The sequence below is a fragment of the Vombatus ursinus genome, unplaced genomic scaffold (genome assembly GCF_900497805.2).
Source record: "Vombatus ursinus unplaced genomic scaffold, bare-nosed wombat genome assembly UNPS02009205.1, whole genome shotgun sequence".
Taxonomy (NCBI): domain Eukaryota; kingdom Metazoa; phylum Chordata; class Mammalia; order Diprotodontia; family Vombatidae; genus Vombatus; species Vombatus ursinus.
The window spans coordinates 61,039,388-61,057,176 of NW_020948983.1; the positions used below are offsets into that span (position 1 = coordinate 61,039,388).

Sequence of the window (17,789 nt, forward strand, 5' to 3'; positions counted from 1 at the left end):
AAAAAAAAAAAAAACAAAAAAAGAATTAGACATTATATAAATCACCCAATATGGTACCTAAAACCAAGAACCATGGGGTTAATAAAGTTTTTTTTTTAAATGAGGCTAATGATGAGGGTGGTAGAGTCCATCTCTCTGTGCTGCCACAATCTAGTTCCTGTCCTTACCTGACCAGGGTTTGGTTGTGAAGGTCCCAAACAGCAATATTCCCATCACTGCAGCACGAAAAACAAACTTTGGCATCAGGGCTGATGGCCAGGGCATAGCAGGCTGGGGCAGAGGACGTCAGCTCAGCTTTGATTCTAGGTGTTGGGGATGCCAGGTCCCAGATGGTCAGTGTGCTGGCCTCACCACCCACAATGAGTGTGCGACCATCGGGAAGGAGCTTACAGGAGCGGATATAGTTGTCTCGGTTCTGGAGAAAGGAGGGTAGAATATTAGCAGTTTGGGCTCCCTTACTCCAGGACCACAATATTTAAAAATGTAACAGAATTTCTATCACTTCTGAGAATTCATTGCTGCTTTATACGCTTTCCCACCCAACCCCTCCACTTTTGTTGTTTACCATTTAATAAATAAATATATTGTAAAAGGCCCATGTTTGTCCGGTCTCATCCCCAAAAACAGGCAGCTTTTTTCCAAAATCAAAATAGGAGCTCCGTAAAGCAACATTTCTCTTCCTCCCTCTCTCCTTCCCTCCCTCCTTCTTTCCATGTTATGAACCTGCCTATGTGCTAGATGAAAAAAAAAAAAGGGAAGCCCAATCTCTGACCTCAAGGAACTTACTGAGGAAATGTGCTAAATTTTTGAAGGATGAGTAGGATGTGGACAGGAAGAATACATTCCTAGCAAGAAAGAGCCATGAATAGAAGTATGGAGAAAGGAATAAGTATGATAAGCAGGCTGAGATGATCAGAGGAGAGGGGACTGGATATGGAAAGAAGTTGTGTATTCCTAGCAAACAGAAGAGAAAAAAAAACTACCCCCTGGCCACACCAGGCTTATACTCTAAAGAGTTCCTTACCAAGCAGTCAAGCTGAGAAATGGGGCTTTTGCTTCCTGGTTGGCTGATGTCCCAGATTTTCACACATCCTTTGCCTCCAGTGTAGACATGCCGGGTAGGGTTGCTGATGGTCACAGCACACACCACCTCCCCATGGCTCAGCGTGTTGATCTGTCTTGCATGCCGAGGAATTCCAGGCCCAGCTAGTGCATCATGGGGAAAGGGGACTGGCTGCATCTGGCCATCAGCACTCACGTGGAAGGAATAAGCCCTGAAAGAAGGGGACGCCCGGGATACAGGGGTCAGATCCAGATCAGAAACTGACACCACCTTACTCCCAATCTGCATCTAAAAGCCAACAATGGAAAGCAGCAGATTCTTGAGGGCTAGTGGGGCGGAGGGAGGGGATTATTTCTCTTCTAGGTATTTATACGTAGATACATACACAAAATATAATGTGCTGATTTTTTTAGTTAAGATCCAGAAAACTTTTCAACCAGCATGGTAATAAAAGTAATTTTAATCATCCATTCTCAATTAGCTCAGTGTAAATTTATTTATTCACTTTGAGAATTATCTATTGCAGAATTTTTATGTTCCCCCTCCCTCTGTACATTTGTTCCCCATGTTTACCCATTCTTTAAAGGCCAACTCAAATGCCAACTCATCCATATAATAAGCTTTCATCCCCCCCCCACCCCATATGGGGGTTGATAATGACCTTTCTCCCATCCTTTTAGATTTTATACTTTGTACTGTTCTAGTACACTTATCATGTTATGTCAAATATTACAGTTATTGGTGCTTTTATCTTATTCCCATTCCAGCTTTTACAAACAAAACACCAAAGCTCTAAGATGCTTCTCTGTGGATGGATCAGAGGTTCTCAAGCCCCTGGGCACCAGAAAGAGCTGACCTCTCAGCACTTTTGGAGTCCGGTTTTATTCTGTGAATTTTTCTGGAGCTAAAGAAACAAGTCAACCCCATGGCCATTTGATGCCCAGAGAAAGTAACGCTCAGGAAAAAGACTAATAGGCTCCTAAATAATCTACCTTTTTCTAGGAACAAAAATGAAAGACCATCACCTAGATTCACATGCATTCTCCTTTTCCTATACTCAGCTGGGATTTGGAATAGGGGACATCAGCAGTGTTTGGAGCCACATTTCTTAAAACTGGAGAGACAGCATGGAAGAACTGCAAGAAGGCTAGTGAGGGTGAGAGGACCCAAGTTCTAGTCCTAGCTAGGTGTATACATACGTGTCTATGTAGCCATATGTATGTGTACGTATACGTGTGTGTGTGTGTGTGTGTGTGTGTGTGTGTGTGGTTCGGCAAATCACTCACCTCCCCTTTCAGGTGCTTAGTTTCCTCAATTTTAAAATTATCAGAAGACCTCTAAGGTCCCTCTTCTCAGATTGTTGAAAAAACAACAACAACAACAAAAACCCAGCTCTCCAGTTTGTAATGGGGTGGCCTAGTTTTTCCTAACACTGACTCCTGGTGCCCTGAACAGAGTTCAAATCCCACCCTGTGCCAAAAGAATTCAGTAAGAGCCAAAATCTTACGGTTTTCCTCCAGGAATGGAAGCAAGGCTTGAGGGCAGTCCAGTGGCTCTCATCGGGGGGTGGGGGTCAAAACCAACCTGTGAAACCAACATAAAACATTAGTCTTCAGCAAAAATTATACCTCACATTTAAACATTTCAAGTTCTTCTCACATTTGTTACCTGATCAAGCCTCATAATCACCCTTGGGGCTGGATGGGACAGGTATTAATGTCCCTGTTTTATAAATGAGGAAACTGAAAGTTGGTGACTTGCCCAAGGTCATACAGGAAATTAGCAATAAAACTAAGACCACAACCCAAGATTATGAGCCCAATACCTTTTCCAGTTAATACCAACATGCCTTTCTAACTGAACTAAAAAACACCTGGGGAGGAAAAAATGGTACCACTTACAAGGGATGTCAACAGATGAGCTATTGGAAGACCAGACTCACAAAGCCTCTTCCCAACCCCTTTTTCACCTTTCCTTCACATACCCTTCCTTCAATGTGGCATAGCTTGGTAAATGTCACTGAGTGCACACTTGCTCCATGTAAAATGCAAAAGGGAGAACAGACAACTTCCGTTCTCTAGAGAAATTTCCCCTCCTTTCACTCAATCAGCAAGCATTTATTAGACACCTACCACATGTCTGGCCTGCTAGGTACTAAAAATACAAAGAATGAAACAATCCCTACCTTCTTTCTTTCTTTTTAATCCCTACTTTCTAACAGCCCAAGTGTCTTCTTCATCCCTTCGGCCTACCCACATCTAACCCATCCCTCAAAGTCTTGCTCAGGTCTGACTCTTGCAGGAAGCCTGCCTTGACTACCCCTACAGTTTACATGGAACTTTTTTTTCTCCAAATTCCTACAGTACTCACAGTCCCAATACATACTCTAATTATTATTATCATTATTTTCCAATTGTTTTTATGTGAATAAATATCATGTCTGCTCTCCCCCAAAGAGATGAGAAATTCTTTGTTTCACTAACATAAGGGCTAGCCACACAATAAATATCTGATGACTAATTCCTGTTTAATGAGAAGTGCTAAGACCTCCAAAAAGACCACTTGTCTAATGGTAAATAACATTAATATGATAAATATAGACGATGTTTGTAGTCATGCACGTTTCAATAACCTTGTGATATACTGCTATGCACAATTTACAGATAAAGAAACTGAAAGGTTGCGCACCTTGCCCAAGGTAATATTATCTCAAACACCCTAGACGGAGGTCAGGTATATTTTTAAGAGCTGGAGATATCATACTTAAATATCCCTTATAAGGCATAACCCATTACAAACATATGGATCAATACTTCCAACACAACTTCCAATGTCTCCTAATTCTCCCTTTAGAAAACACCTCTTCTACAACCAAGGGTTGCCAGTTTACTTAGTCATATAAGCTTTAGACCTGTAGAGAATCTTAAGAGATCACCTTATTTATCTCCTATATTGCAGATCTCCACATGGAGTTGTTCCCTAAAATTCTAAGCCCCAGACACCAGAAGGACTGAGAACAGCCCATGGTTGAGCAGTCATCTACCCCAATCGATGCTAGCCCACCAACACACCATCCCCATTGAAAGGAGCCAAAAGTTCTACGTACAGCTCCAAAGCTCACCATTGGTGATCGACCATAGGCAGCTGCAGCAGCGGCCGCGGCACTCATTTGAGGAGGGATGTTGTGTAGGCTTGCGTAGGCCCCTGGGCTAGTGAGTGAGCCATTCATCTCATGATGGCCCATCATAGCAAATGGAGTTGCATAGGAGCCAATAGAGATGGGAGTCCGGAGAGTAGATGCTAAATGGAAATAGGAGAGTATATATTAGAGGGCTACAGTTCCAAGAAACTCTTCACCTCTCCCACCTTCTTCTAACCATTTTGATAATCCTTCCCCTGAGAGGCAGTGTGGCCACAGAAAGAACCTGGAAATCAGGAACACTTGGATTCGAGTTCATCCTCTCACACAGACTGGCCATGTGACCATGCAATAAAAATGTGAATAGTACAGCTATTGGAAAACCTAAATCACAGACCCCTTCCCCACCCTCTTTCACTTCCTCCAATATGGCATAACTTGGGGAATGTCACTAAGTAACACACTCGCTCCAGGCAAATTGCCATATATATTCTGGAAGTGGAAGTATGAGATCCTAGAATACTGAGGGCTGGAAGGAACTTGAGAGTCAAATCCTCTCATTCTACAGATAAGGAAACTGAGGCCCAGATAAGTTAAATTACTTATCTAGTATCAATATTAAATAGTGGCAGAGCTGGGATTAGAACCAATTGCAGAAAAGGTGCCAGGTCCGCACTGATGGTTCCCTCACTTGGAAGTTCCCTAAACCAATGAAATCACGGGTCCAGGTGCTTGAGTCTACGAACCTAAGATCTCCCTTTGAAATTCAGGCCTCTTGGAAATTTTCTCTGGTAGAATCCACTGAACTTCAAACTGTGAGAGACTTTGGCAATCAGCTGGTTCATTTTATAGATAAGAAAATTAAGATACAGAAAGGTGAGACCTACAACCACAGAGGGAGTTAATTGTTTGTTGGAGCCAGAATTTAGCTTTTCCAACTTCCAGTCATGTGCTTTTTCTACCCACAACCTCTTAAATTACAGTCCTTTGCACTTGTTGGCATATTCCTAAATGAAGCATTCTGAATTATTTCAATGGGTCCGTCCTGTATTTCCAACTAGAGTTCAGGCTGCCCTAGGACCAGAAGCTAAGACTACCTTCTTTGGATTTGTTCCAAAGGTACTTTATAATATGAATCACTGTAAACCAGATCAGATGTTAGGTGACCCATGCCTTGAAAAATCCTCACCCATGTCTCTGTCAGGAACACAAACCCAGAGAAGAACAACCAAGAAAGAAGACTCTTAATTGCCAATGACTGCCCCCCCAACACACATACACACCCCTCAAACCCCAAGGGCCCACATCTCTACCTAGGGGATCCATGCCAGATGGTTTGCCTGGCATTGATCGGAGCCCTGGAGTCGAGCTTGTTCCAGGAGTTGGGGCATCATTTCTTGGAGTTGGTGTGTTTGACTTGAGACCAGGGGTAGAGGATTTATCATTCTGGAATCAAAGGGGAAAGAAAAAGGAAAACATGAAGAGCTCCGCTCCTTGGACAACAGCCTACAAAAGCCAGCTTCTTCAGGCAGTGAATTTTGCTCACCCTCCCTTTCCACCCAACAAGAAAAAAAACCCAAGAGTCACTGAAGCTCTTTCTGGGTTACTCGAGAAATCTGCATCTACACCCCTCCTCCCACTGTCAGTCATCAGCACACAAGGAGCAGCAAACACCACCTACGTGACCAAGGTCTTTTGTCTTAGAAGAAGGAGTACTACTGGAGGAAGCCACCGAGGCAGGGCTATTAGGAGCATCCTTTTTCAGTCCTCGGGTTTTATCTATCCCATTTTCAGGAGGGGAGTGGGCTGGACTGACCCGGGGTGTGGCTGGATCCTAAAAACACAAGAAATGTATTTATAGCAACCGCTAAGGTCAAGTGTTCAAATTTATAGTTGCTAGATGGGAGAAAGAAGGAGAAGTAATTGATTTGGACTTGGTGAAGTCCAGACCCTGAGAACAGACCAGGTTCAGGGGTCTCTACATTCCTACAGACATTTTGGAGGTATAACGGAGAGATCTTGGAATACTAATTAAAGTTGGAAGGAAGCTAAGAGTCCAAACCCATCAGTTTACAGATGAGGAAAATGGAGAAGTGAAATTATTTTTCCAGGATCATAGAGTTAACTAGTGGCTGATCTGGGATTAGAATCCAGGTCTCATAATGCCAGTGGCCAGTGTTCTTGCCATGATATGCTATCTCTAACCTGCTGGGATTGATTTTGGGAATGACCACACCTTCCTGTAATTATGGGTAGGGGCAAGGCTTGATGGACCAAGGAATTGGTCAAGGACATTTTTCCTTTAGTTCGTATTTTAGTATGCTTTTAGTGATCTATTTCAGAAGAGAAGGCAAAGCTACCTATACCAGAACCTTCAAAAACTCCCATTTTTAATATGTCTAAGAATCACATTCTTCCTTAGAACACAAGCAAGAAGCAACTTGATGGGGGTACAACTCAACTCTGCTTAGCCAGAGATTTAACAAGAAATACCAATCTGCAGCCCCTTTCAACACAATTTACATGTGGTCACTTGTCTCTGCTATGGCCTCCAATCAGCTAAGGATTCTCAGAATGGATTTCTAGTCCTTCGTAAAAAACAAAAAAACAAAAACTTCCTTTTCCTTGTAAATGTCCCATTTACAACACAGTCCCTCACTCACCTCATTGGATACGTCTACCACAAGGTCATCACTCTTGTCCCCGTCGCTATCCTGCAACGAAAGAAGAGATAGGTAAGAAATGGGAATACCCTTCATGCTTACCTCTGATAGCCTATACCTCACCCCTTTCCTTCAAAACACAGCCCACTTCCACAGGACACCTTCCCTAATTAACCATCCATCAACCTGACTGCTCTTACTCTGCTGTCTCCCTTTTAAATTCAGTTTGCTGTATACTGATTTGCACTTTAACTCTTTCCCTGCCTTAGTTACAGATAACACATTCTGCAACCTCCCCTATCCCAGACAATAAGCTCTTTGGGGCCAGGAACTGTGTAGAGTGACCACTCAAAAATGTTACTGAGCAATGATACTTTTGCTCATTTCCTACAATAAGAAGTTGGGGGTGGGGTCACAAAGCATTAGACAGACACACAGTAAAAGATAAGCCAAAATATAAGCAGGAAGTGCTGCATCCAAAGTAAGAAGGCCAGGTAATCAATGCCACTGGAGCTCAGGAAGGCAAGAGATAGAGAGCAGTATCTGAGCTGGGCGGTGAGAGAAGGCTCCGCAGACTAGGGTGGGACTTGATTTGGGTCATAAAGGACGGGAGCAGAACACCTGAGTAAATGGGCAATGCTGAAAATGAGGATAGGACATATCTTGGAGTCGTGTCTTTCCAGAAAGGAAAAGGAGCCTATTTCATCAGTATCCAAAGGATGTTTGCTCTCCCTGAACAGAGGCTTCAAGATCACTTAAATGAACTTTGAAGAACTCCAGAGGACAGCTTTAAGATAGTTTCCCTCACCCCCGCCCCCTCACTTCCTCTGGTAGAACAGAATGGACCCTGGCCATGTCACTGCGTCTAGAAACAAGGTCCTTCTGAATAAGGAGTATTTCTTGTCCCTTGGGAAGGACCCCATCTCATAACCACAGTCTGTGCTCTATTGTCTTGAGGGTCAGTGAGGTTCTATTGCAGATGAGGTCTATAGTCACTGGCCTTGGATTGTGTGGGTGGCCCCTAGACACTTTTGGATACAGATTAAAACTATCAAGGTTAGTTTCTGGTGGGGAGATTTCAAAAAAATTCTTAAAAATCCCCCAAAGGGGATGAGGGTACCCCCATAAATGGAGAACACCAGAAAAAGAGCATTCTACACAAAGCCATGAACAACCTTTTCATTCTATTTGTTTTGTGTTGTTTTTAAACAGCATGTAATAAATTCGACACATTACTTTCAAAACTGCCCTCCTCATGTGGGCTGCCTTCTGAACTTCCTTATATTTCTCTTCTGTGAATCATTTTGAAAAAAAGTTACAATGGCTTGTTTTTAACTATCATTGTTGCCACCCCTTCTTTTGAGAAAGAAAGGGTGTGTGGGGGAAACCCTTGAAGACAAGATGGCACATTAGGACAATATGCAGTTTGAGGGCTGGCTTAGAAATGAAGGCAACGATGGTAAACAGCCAGCTGTAGTCTCATCTGCACTGACCAGCAATGGAAGGAGCAGGGTTGGGTAGGAGAAGAGCATGAAAACTTCAGCATGAGCTTTTTATCTCTAGTGGAGAGAGCCAGTTGCATCTCCCACCTACTCTTTTCCAGGAGGCCCTGTGGATCCTATCTAGTTGCCTGATCCTTGAAGCAGCAGGGCCTCAAGGCTACTGCCCTTGGGAGAGGGCCCTAGGCCTTTCCCCCCATTAGCCCTTCCACCCCAAAAAAGGTGATAGTCCCATCTGTCTATCAGACCTACATATCGACTCATGCTGTCTTTTTCTTCTGCTTTCCTCTTCTTCGAGTCGATGCCATAGTCAGCAGAACTTCGATGCTTTTCACTAGCCCTCAAGCTTTCAGAAGGAGATACAGAGTTATTCTGAAACAAAGAGATTGGTCTGCCATTAGAAATATTTTTTGTGCCTAGCAGGTAAATTAAGAATAATTCTGTTATTAGCACTGAGTATATAGGTCTATTTACACAATGCATTGGTGCACATGCCCATGAATTCACAAACACACATGTGTACTTTTTGTCTATCCAAGTCTTTCTGTAGAAAAGTCAGAACTAGAAGCCTCAGGTTACAAATACTCTCCCTAGACCAGCTTGCTAGCATTTTAGTCTAAATATCTGGGGGGGAATATTGCTAAATTTGTCAGCTATCCATACAGAAATGCTAGTGAGAAAACACACACAAAACACAAACTCTTATTCCTAAAGAAATCCGAGTTGGCAGACAATCATTCATGTTTTCAAGATGGAAAACTAGGGTCCCAAAAGGTCAAGTGATCTGTCCAAAGCCAAGGAGCAACAAAGATAGGAAACAGAGCACTGGGCCCAAAAACACCCAGTGCTCTTGCCACTGAAGGAATCCAGGCTTCCAAAACTAGCACTTGGAATTGTGGGATCAGAGGATGAAGAAAGAGCAAGGCTAGAAGATGTAATGGCTAAAAATGAAAGCATTGTTCCTGAAAAAGAAAATCTACTCTTTTGCTACAAAACAAAGAGGTGCAGTGTGGTAAAGTCTTTAAGAGAAAACACACAGGGACATGTTTTCAGGGAAGATCTTACTAAACCAATACAACATCAATGGACAGGAAGACCTCTCCATGATGATTACAAGAACTTTGGGAGCTGAGCAGGGGGAAATTGATGAGAGGTGACATTAGCCAATGGATTATTTTGCCTGTAAAATAACACCACACCCAGTATCATTCTAGGGATAATTTTGGTTTTATATTTACATTTCCTATATCATATATTTACATTTGGTGTTTATGTTTCATAACATTTCGTCATTTCATCTAGACCACACGACATTTGTTATGGTCCTGAAAGATAGGCCAAAACTTGCACTAGATTGAATAGGAAGAAATAATAACAGTGAATAGCAGATCATATCTACAGTGTTTTAAGATGGACAAAACAGAGTAGACAGAAATAGTCACTTGAGGGGAATTCCCATTTGCCCCCAAAATTTTTTGGCAGTGTCCCAGACCTGTGTTTTCATTTGTATGGGGCAAACGTCCTTGCACAGATATAGATAAGCAACTCATCTGTAATTTTTAATTTCAGAGAGTTGTCTGAGGACGCCGAGAGGTTAGGTGACTTTGTCGACAGTCACAGAGCTAGTAGGACTTAAAGGCAGGACTTAAGTCTTCCTGACTCTGAGACTTCCCCTGACTTTACCTTCTGTTAAAGACCCACACCCTGGCTCATACATACAAAGAGAGGGGACAGTGAGAAAGTGTGTGTGTGTGTGTGTGTGTGTGTGTGTGTGTGTGTGTGTGTGTTGGGGGGCAGCGCAAATGATGCTGTGGTAACAGGAGCAGCAGCACAATGAATTCATTTCCTAAGCCCGTTTCTGTGCAAAGCCTGTCCCTGCCAAGTTTCTGCCTGGAGCAAATTAAAATGGCAGAGTTATAAAGCCTTGAACAGAGTGTGGAGGTTATAATGGAAAGTGCAACTCAACCTTAACTACAGCAGCGCAAACGGGCAATGCTCTAACACAGATGCAATTCAATTAGTTCCTACAAGCGCCGGCAGAAATTACCATCATTTCAGCTCTTCTAACAGTGGCTGCCACCCCATGCTAAGTAGAAATGTTTCTAAGCTCTTCTGCTTCCCTTTTCAGACGGGGAAGAAAGGGAGAACCAAAGCAGCTCATGTTCCTCCTCAGTACCCAATAAGTAGCTTTGGATAACACGGAGTCCTTTCTTCTCATGCAGTCAGGCTGAAAAACCTTGCAACTACCAGAGAGTCACGTCAGGCATTTAGAGGCATCGATCCAGTCCGCCTTTTGTCGGCAGGCAGCCAAAAAACTAAGTATTTTTTATTGCTTAGGCTAGGCAAGGAAATATGAATGAATCTATCTGCGATTATACTCCATATTAACCCCCATCGGGAAAACTTCCAGGGGCCAGCCGCTCTACACACCCTTTTTCACCACCACCACCAGCACCAGCCTCCCCCTACCTAGTCTGAAATATTTCTGTTCCCTTTTCCCCTCCTCCTTGGATGACTTGCCCTTTCTCGATGACCCGGCTGCCAAGGGACAGATTAATGCCCTCCCTAACCCCACCCCAACACACCAACCCCCTCCTCTCTTCCCTCTCCTCTCCCCTTCTCCCCCCCAGCTCAGATGGCATTTTGATTCATCTTCGTCTGATCCTCCAAAGGCTCATTTGTGGCCTTTCTGTTCTGAATGCCTGAAGTGCACGGATGACAGGAGATCCATGCAAAGGGAGGATTTTTAGTGGGGTAGGGGTTTTTTCGTGGTCCCCTTGGGGGTTTCTTTTTAACAGAAAGCTTTCATCTAACTGGGCATAAGCAAAAATAAATAAGTAAAATAAAAATAATAATAGCAATGTAAACAAAAAAGGAAAAGGGAGGAGGAACTATGGGAGGATAGGTTTGGGGAAATCTATGAAAGTTGGACTTCCTAAGAGTCTTTAATACTTGTAAAGCGCTGTCATACGCAACATTTCATTTGAGAGGCAGCATGGGGGCAAAGCAGTGATGGACTTGGTGTCCATGAACCTGGATTCAAATCTCAGCTCTGCCTGTGTGAATGCACAAGTCACTTCACTCCTCGAGGCCTCAGTTTCCTCTTGTGTAAAATGAAGAGTTTGGACTAGATCACCGGTAAGATCACTCCTAGGACTCAATCTACGATCCTATGCTCTTCACAAATACCCTGGAAGGCAGCAGTCATGTATTATTATCTCTCTGTTATTGATGGAAGAATTGGAGACCCAGGTGGGTAAAATTATTCCCTTCAATGTCACACATAATAGTGACAGAGATGCGACAGGTGATTTCCCTGACTGCCAGTGACTTTTCTCACATACCACACTGCTTCCTCCTTAGGGAGGTGGAATGAGGGGGTGGAGGTGAGGAGGGAAGGGAGGTTCAGTTTATAGAGGGTTGATAAATCCAAACATTGTTCTCTAGCCAGGTTGGTAAAATGAATTCTTTCCAATGAAACCAAATGAAAAGACATGAAGGGAGAATGGCTAATACAGAGATGAAGGGTTCTTTTTTTTCTTAAAGGATAGGGGTGGTGGGGAACCTGCCCGAGGCAACGATTGTGAGCAACCAATGCTATTTAGATGGTTAGTTAACTGCTTGACCTTCCCAAGTCCTACTTAACACAAAGTAATAACCAAAGCCATCCCAACAGATTAGATGGCCCAAGATAAAAGAACAGTGATCAGAAGTTAAATAGCTTTGCTAATCACTGGAGGATTTTTTTCCTTATCCACAGACTCTAGTACACTCACTCTGGAGGCTTATTCACTTGAAATGGAATCTCAGGACCTCAGTGTAATCACAAAGATTTAAAAGGAACCTTAGGGCTAGTAGGGCTGGCACCCTGTAAAAGGCACCCTGAAAGGACAATAAGGGTTTGCTAAGATTCCCTTCAACTAAACCGAAGCAGAATGGGAGGGGATGGGGGTGGTGATGTGCCCTTTCTCGACAATCATAGGCTGCTTTCTCCCTTCAAGAAACAACAGGATGAGAATGGAGAAGATGGTCGTTGAAGCCTTCAGAGCAAGAAAAGAGCATGCACACACACACACACACACACACACACACACCAGCCCATCCCCAAACAAACCCTGTAACACAGTCAGATGCAGGTCACTTACCGCACTGGATTCTCTCTCTTTCCAAAATGAAGCCCAAATCAGAGGCAGGGTTGTGCATCCAAGATAAAAGGAAGACAGGGCAGCAGGAATAAAAAGAAAAAAGAAAACAAGTTCAGACTGAGCCTAACATAATGTGAGCTGGCCTTTTACTTCGCTCTGTTTTGCCTCCTTCTTAATAGGTGGCAGTCCCAGTTCAGTGAGTTCCTTGGGGGTTGACACAGTAATGGCCTTTCTGATTGTCTGTTTAAAAATTAATCTTTCTGGGCTTGAGTACTTGCACTGGCCCTGATCAACTCCTGACTCTCAGACACACCAAGAAGAGACAGAAAACAGAATGACTGCTTTATACTCTTAAGAATTAAGTTCTAGACTTGGGCAAGTTGCTTGATCTCCCTTAGTCTCATTTTCCTCCTTTGTAAAATTGGGGAGGGGGAGGTGCGCACAGCATTAGATGGTCTCTAGGGTCCCTTTCAGCTCTAAAGGTCTGAACCTCTGACCTGAGACCAAGTTACTCAAAAGACACCTACCTGGCTAACAAAGGAAGTGTATGCAGACAGAAGGGGGTATTGGGATGGAAAAGGGTTTTTCATGTGCTTCCCACCTAGCCAGTGAAAAGCTTGGGAGCTATAGCTCCCAGGGAGCTGGGCAAAGCACCAAAAAGTAGGAAAACCTGCAGCCAGAGCTAATCCAGGCATGCAATATAGGCTGTAGCCCACCTGCTGCTTGAGACCAAAGACTGAGCCAGTGGCCAAAGGGTTAAATTGAGGGATGAAACAAAGATTGCCATTTTCAAAGCAAATTCTGGGGCAGAATTTGCATTCCCTTCATCATAGTCCCTAGATGATATAGAGCAGGAATCAACAGCCTTTTCAGAGGAATGTTCTAAGAGGCCACCTTAATCTTTGGTTTGGGGGTATTGAGAAAGGGGGGAGGACACTGATTACAGACATTTCCTGACTCAAATGGGTGGGTAGTGGGAAGAAAGGTAGTGCTATCTGCAAGCACATTGCTAAAGAGTACACACGTCACCCACTCAACAAGGTAGATATGGGTATCTGTTGCCAGGGGTAGCAGCATCATGCATTGACTCAAATATTTATTGAACACCTACAATGTGCAAGCCTCTGCTTGGAAGAAGAAACCATTCCAGATGCAAAGGTGAATTAAGACATAGTCCCTCTTACCCTGGAAGAATTTACCATCTGCTAGGAAGTACAGAAAGCACATACACGAAAGAACTACGATATAAAGCGATATGATAAGTTCAAGGGCAGGTGAGTGCAAGTAAAATACCATAGGGGCTCAGAGGTTAGAGAGATCATATCTTATTAGAATGGAGAAAAGCTTCACAGGAGGTAGCATTTGATCTGGGCCTTGAAGGATAAATGATTCTAACAGAGAAGGGGAAGCTAGGAAGAAACAAGAAGAGAACACTCCAGGAAGCATGAAAAAATCCACATATAAATGACCAACCCGTTAAAGACAGGAAGAGTAGGCAGGGCAGGTGATGTTTTACCTAGTACCAAGTACATTCAAAACAAACCAGGAGCCAAGAGTCACTATCATTTAGATGGGGAATAGAAGATAGCAGAACTTCTTAAGATGTCATTTAAAGAAAGTCAGAAGCAAAAGCATATGTCAGAGCCACCTCTAAGACTGTGAACCACGTGGCAGCTAGGACACCTAACAGCGTTAAAACTATCCCAATTCTGAGACCACTGAGAAAGTGCTGGTTTTAGTAGGGTAGCAGGTTCAGCTCATTATGTCCTTTGGAAATAACACAATAATAGGTTTTCTATGAGGTTTGTCGGTTTAAAAATTAACCTTTATGAAATCAATTGCTTCAATTGGCTCTTGCCAACCAGGTAGCTAAAGTAGAGACCACAGGGCTCTGATGGGAAGGGGGAGGAAAGAGTGGGGACCAGGCACCAGTCACCAAAAGGGAATTATTTGTGCTTCATTTGTGGTAGGGTTGGGGGTGTGGGAAGAATGAGAATGAGATTATTTAAAAGACTCTCTCCCTCCTCCATCTACCTGACAGGGCGGGAGACAAGCTCCTAATTGAACTCTATGAGCCTGTCTGGTTCACTGAGAAGCCAAGGGCTTGGTCTCCACTCCACAAAGGATTGTGAAACCCTGTGGTTCCAGTGCTAACTCTCTAATCCACATGATTCCAAAACCCAGGAGGGAAAGAGGAGGGGTGGGGGAAGAGAAGGCTCAACTGGCCATGCCTCAAAATTCCTTGCTGGGTCTTGGCCAGAATGCAAAGAAGAACACTTCAGTACAAGCTAAAGAGGATGGGTGTGTGCATCTTCGGGGTGAAAGGTACAGAGGAAGAGAATAGAGGATGTGGTTATGGGAATAGTTGAAAGAAACAAATAGAGAAGGCTGGGCAGAGAGCCCAGCTATGAATAGACCTAAAGATCAATCACATTTCCAAATCTCCAAAGAGAAAGACTTGGAGAGCCACTCTGCAGGAAGAAAGATGCCCCCTATCTCATTCTATCTTGGGTCTCTCTCCACTTTAAGGTTAATTAATTAATCAATCATTCGTCCATTCAAGTATCTATTGAGCACCTACTCTGCATACCCAACATCATGCTAGATTCTGTGAAGAACTTGGAAATAATAGGAGGTCCTTGTCCTTTGAAGAAACTGTTACCTATTTGGGGAGACAAGACAGAAATGTTATAGAATAGTGAATATAAATTTAATCATGTTAGGTTGTGTGATGCAGGGGTGGATCAGGTAAACCAAGGTCCCCTTTTCAACTATATTGCATTCTGTGACTAACTATAGTCATGGTTCAGAAAAAGGCAAGACTTTCAAGGGCTGAAGGTGTGGTGAGGCAGTTCCCAGAAGAGGACAGTTTTACAGAATCACAGAATCGTAAATTTAGAGCTAGAAGGGCCCTTAGAAGGCTAAGTCGCAACCCCCTCATTTTATAGATGAGCAAACTGAGGTACTGAGAGGTGAAGAACTTGCCCAGCTAGTTAAGTGTCTGAATCAGAACTTGAACCCAAGTCTCCCTGACCCCTGACACCTCTCCCCTCCCCAAGTCCAATGCCCTTCTGCTAAGCTTCATTCACTGGAACTTGATGGATGGATGAGTTTTAGACAGGCAAAGGTAAGGAGGAGGATATCAAGGTATGTGGAAATGAACATGGAGTGTTCATTGTATGTTGAGGGCTGCTTCTGAGCATAGCAGGAGATATTTTTTTTGGAATCAGAAAAGTCAATCTCACACATGATTCTAATTTCTTTACTATCCTGCTAGTCTTAAGAGGAGTAGGGGACAAATATACAGTTTTTAACAGCTAAATAGTCAAAACTGTGGCTCCTGCCTACAACAATGGAACCCTGCTTCCTCCTCTTTCTCCCCCCTTTCCTTCTGTGGCCTTACCTCTATGATCCAGCTCATGATGGTTTTTCTCATCTTTCACAGTCAAGTGGGCCTGACTGCCAAGGGCACCAAGCGCGAGCAGCCCTGAGCTGCTTCCTGTGACTGGAGGGATGCCTGGTGGCTGGAGGCCCGAAGGGTGAGGCGGCAACTGGACAGGGGGGCCATGAGTGGCGTGGGAGAGGTGCTGGGCCTGGAGCTGCTGCTGCTGTAATAAAGCCAGCTTGGATAAGTAAATTGATGAGGAAGTAGTAATACATCAAGAAGATATCAGAATGGCAAAATGATCATACAAGTAAGTGGAGAAGGGGCAAATCCTGTTTCATGCACTCATAATGGGAGTGGGTGGGAGGGGTTAGGGTAGAACAACCCAAAACCTTTGACCAAGGCTGAGACAACATCTTCTTCTCTCTGAAACAACAGCCTGAATTAATGGACTTCAATTTAGATAAGAGATTTCTACAACTCCACCACATAGACTGCAGACAGTATTTTCAATGCCTGTTTCCAAGACAGCAATAAATAATGCATGCTTTTTAAAAGAACAACCTGAGTTCATCAAGGACTCCCTCTTACTTCAAGGGAATTCATTTTTAACTCTTCAATGTATTCCAGTTTTTAGGCCTTAAAAAACAATACTGGCAGCCCAATTCTTATGGCAACATCCTTAGGAAAGCCCCTGCCCCTGTGACCCTGGAGTTTTTGTGGCCTGGAAAGGCTGCCGCCTGCAGGGCCAGAATAAGAACTTACAGTTATTAGGAGACCGAGGAAAAGTTGTCTCCTGTGCAAGGGAGTTGGGGGGGGGGGGGGGGGTAGGGGGGAGGGGGGGGGGGGGGGAAGAGGTGGATGGTGGGATGGGGCTAGAGTGGAACCTAGATTCATTCACATTGACTACCTAACACCCTGAAGGAACCATCCTACCCCATCCAATATGGGCTGTGTTCTATCAGTTTTCCCCACCCCAACACTTCTAGGAAAGACATCGATTGGAAACACAAGCCTCCTAACCCCATGCCCATGGTGAATAAAGCCCCTGGACAGCTACCACTACAACCAAGACTCTAAGTCATCACAGCATGCTTAGCTATTCATCAAGACTGCCCCACAGTCCTTCAGCTTCGTGGACCAGGCAGCATGGCACTTCCTTTGAATAAGGACCAAAAAATCAGCTTGGGCCTAGGGAAAGATGGTATTATTGACAATCTGCCCAGAACTCTTCCTTTCAAGAGATTTTTAATGTCGGAGGGAAAGGAGGGATGAGAGAGGGGGAAGAGAATATAGAGTTCAGGTGGTCATGCAATCAATAGCATTGAATTCTTGTCGGACTGGGATTCATTTTTAACTGTGAGATGGTATCCTGATGGGCCACTGATATGCTGCTCCCTCCTTCCAACTCAATAAAAAAATTTCCATAGCACAAGCAAGAAATGATGAAGGTTTAAGACTCCAGTGGTTCAGATATTTGGCAATGATGATTTCTTAGGTCAAGAATTGGAGATTTTCATTTCCTCCCCAATGATGACTCCAGGTTGCTGCTTCTTATCACAGGCCTCAAGCTTCTATGTTAATTTCCTTAGGTATAGGTGCGATCATGTCACTTTCCCATTCAAAAAACCTCAGCGGTTCCCCATTGTCACTAGAATCATAAACACCTCAACCCGGCATTTAATTAACGCCCTCTACAGGTTGGTGCCAACCTACCTTTCCAGACTTACTATTAATCCCCTTCACACATTCTACATTCTGACAGAATTAGCCCATTAGCCATTTCCTGAACTTTATATTCTGACTTCCAACTTCATGCCATAAGACAGCCTGTCCCCTTGTCTTAAATGACTCCCTCTTCTCCTCCATCTCTTAGAAGTTTTAGCTCAGGTGCC

General features: G+C 43.7%; 1 protein-coding gene across 12 annotated transcripts in view; it reads right to left on the reverse strand.

Annotated features, from left to right (window-relative positions):
- Window positions 1-113: 113 nt before the first annotated feature.
- Window positions 114-17,789, reverse strand: part of TLE3 (TLE family member 3, transcriptional corepressor) — a 52,193-nt gene continuing 34,517 nt past the window's right edge. For 2 of the 12 annotated variants that reach the window (XM_027851620.1, XM_027851617.1), the window contains exons 7-17: window positions 15,913-16,117; window positions 12,510-12,526; window positions 8,617-8,736; window positions 6,866-6,916; window positions 5,884-6,036; window positions 5,516-5,648; window positions 4,949-5,038; window positions 4,170-4,363; window positions 2,571-2,647; window positions 1,025-1,274; window positions 117-415 (exon numbers count right to left, since the gene is read on the reverse strand). In XM_027851620.1, the coding sequence (XP_027707421.1) occupies window positions 164-415; window positions 1,025-1,274; window positions 2,571-2,647; window positions 4,170-4,363; window positions 4,949-5,038; window positions 5,516-5,648; window positions 5,884-6,036; window positions 6,866-6,916; window positions 8,617-8,736; window positions 12,510-12,526; window positions 15,913-16,117 (1,542 nt within the window). In that variant the 3' untranslated portion in view covers window positions 117-163. Of the gene's footprint in view, window positions 416-1,024; window positions 1,275-2,570; window positions 2,648-4,169; window positions 4,364-4,948; window positions 5,039-5,515; window positions 5,649-5,883; window positions 6,037-6,865; window positions 6,917-8,616; window positions 8,737-12,509; window positions 12,527-15,912; window positions 16,118-17,789 lie in introns of all 12 variants that reach the window. The other 10 variants (XM_027851618.1, XM_027851621.1, XM_027851619.1 and 7 more) reach the window with 10 other exon arrangements.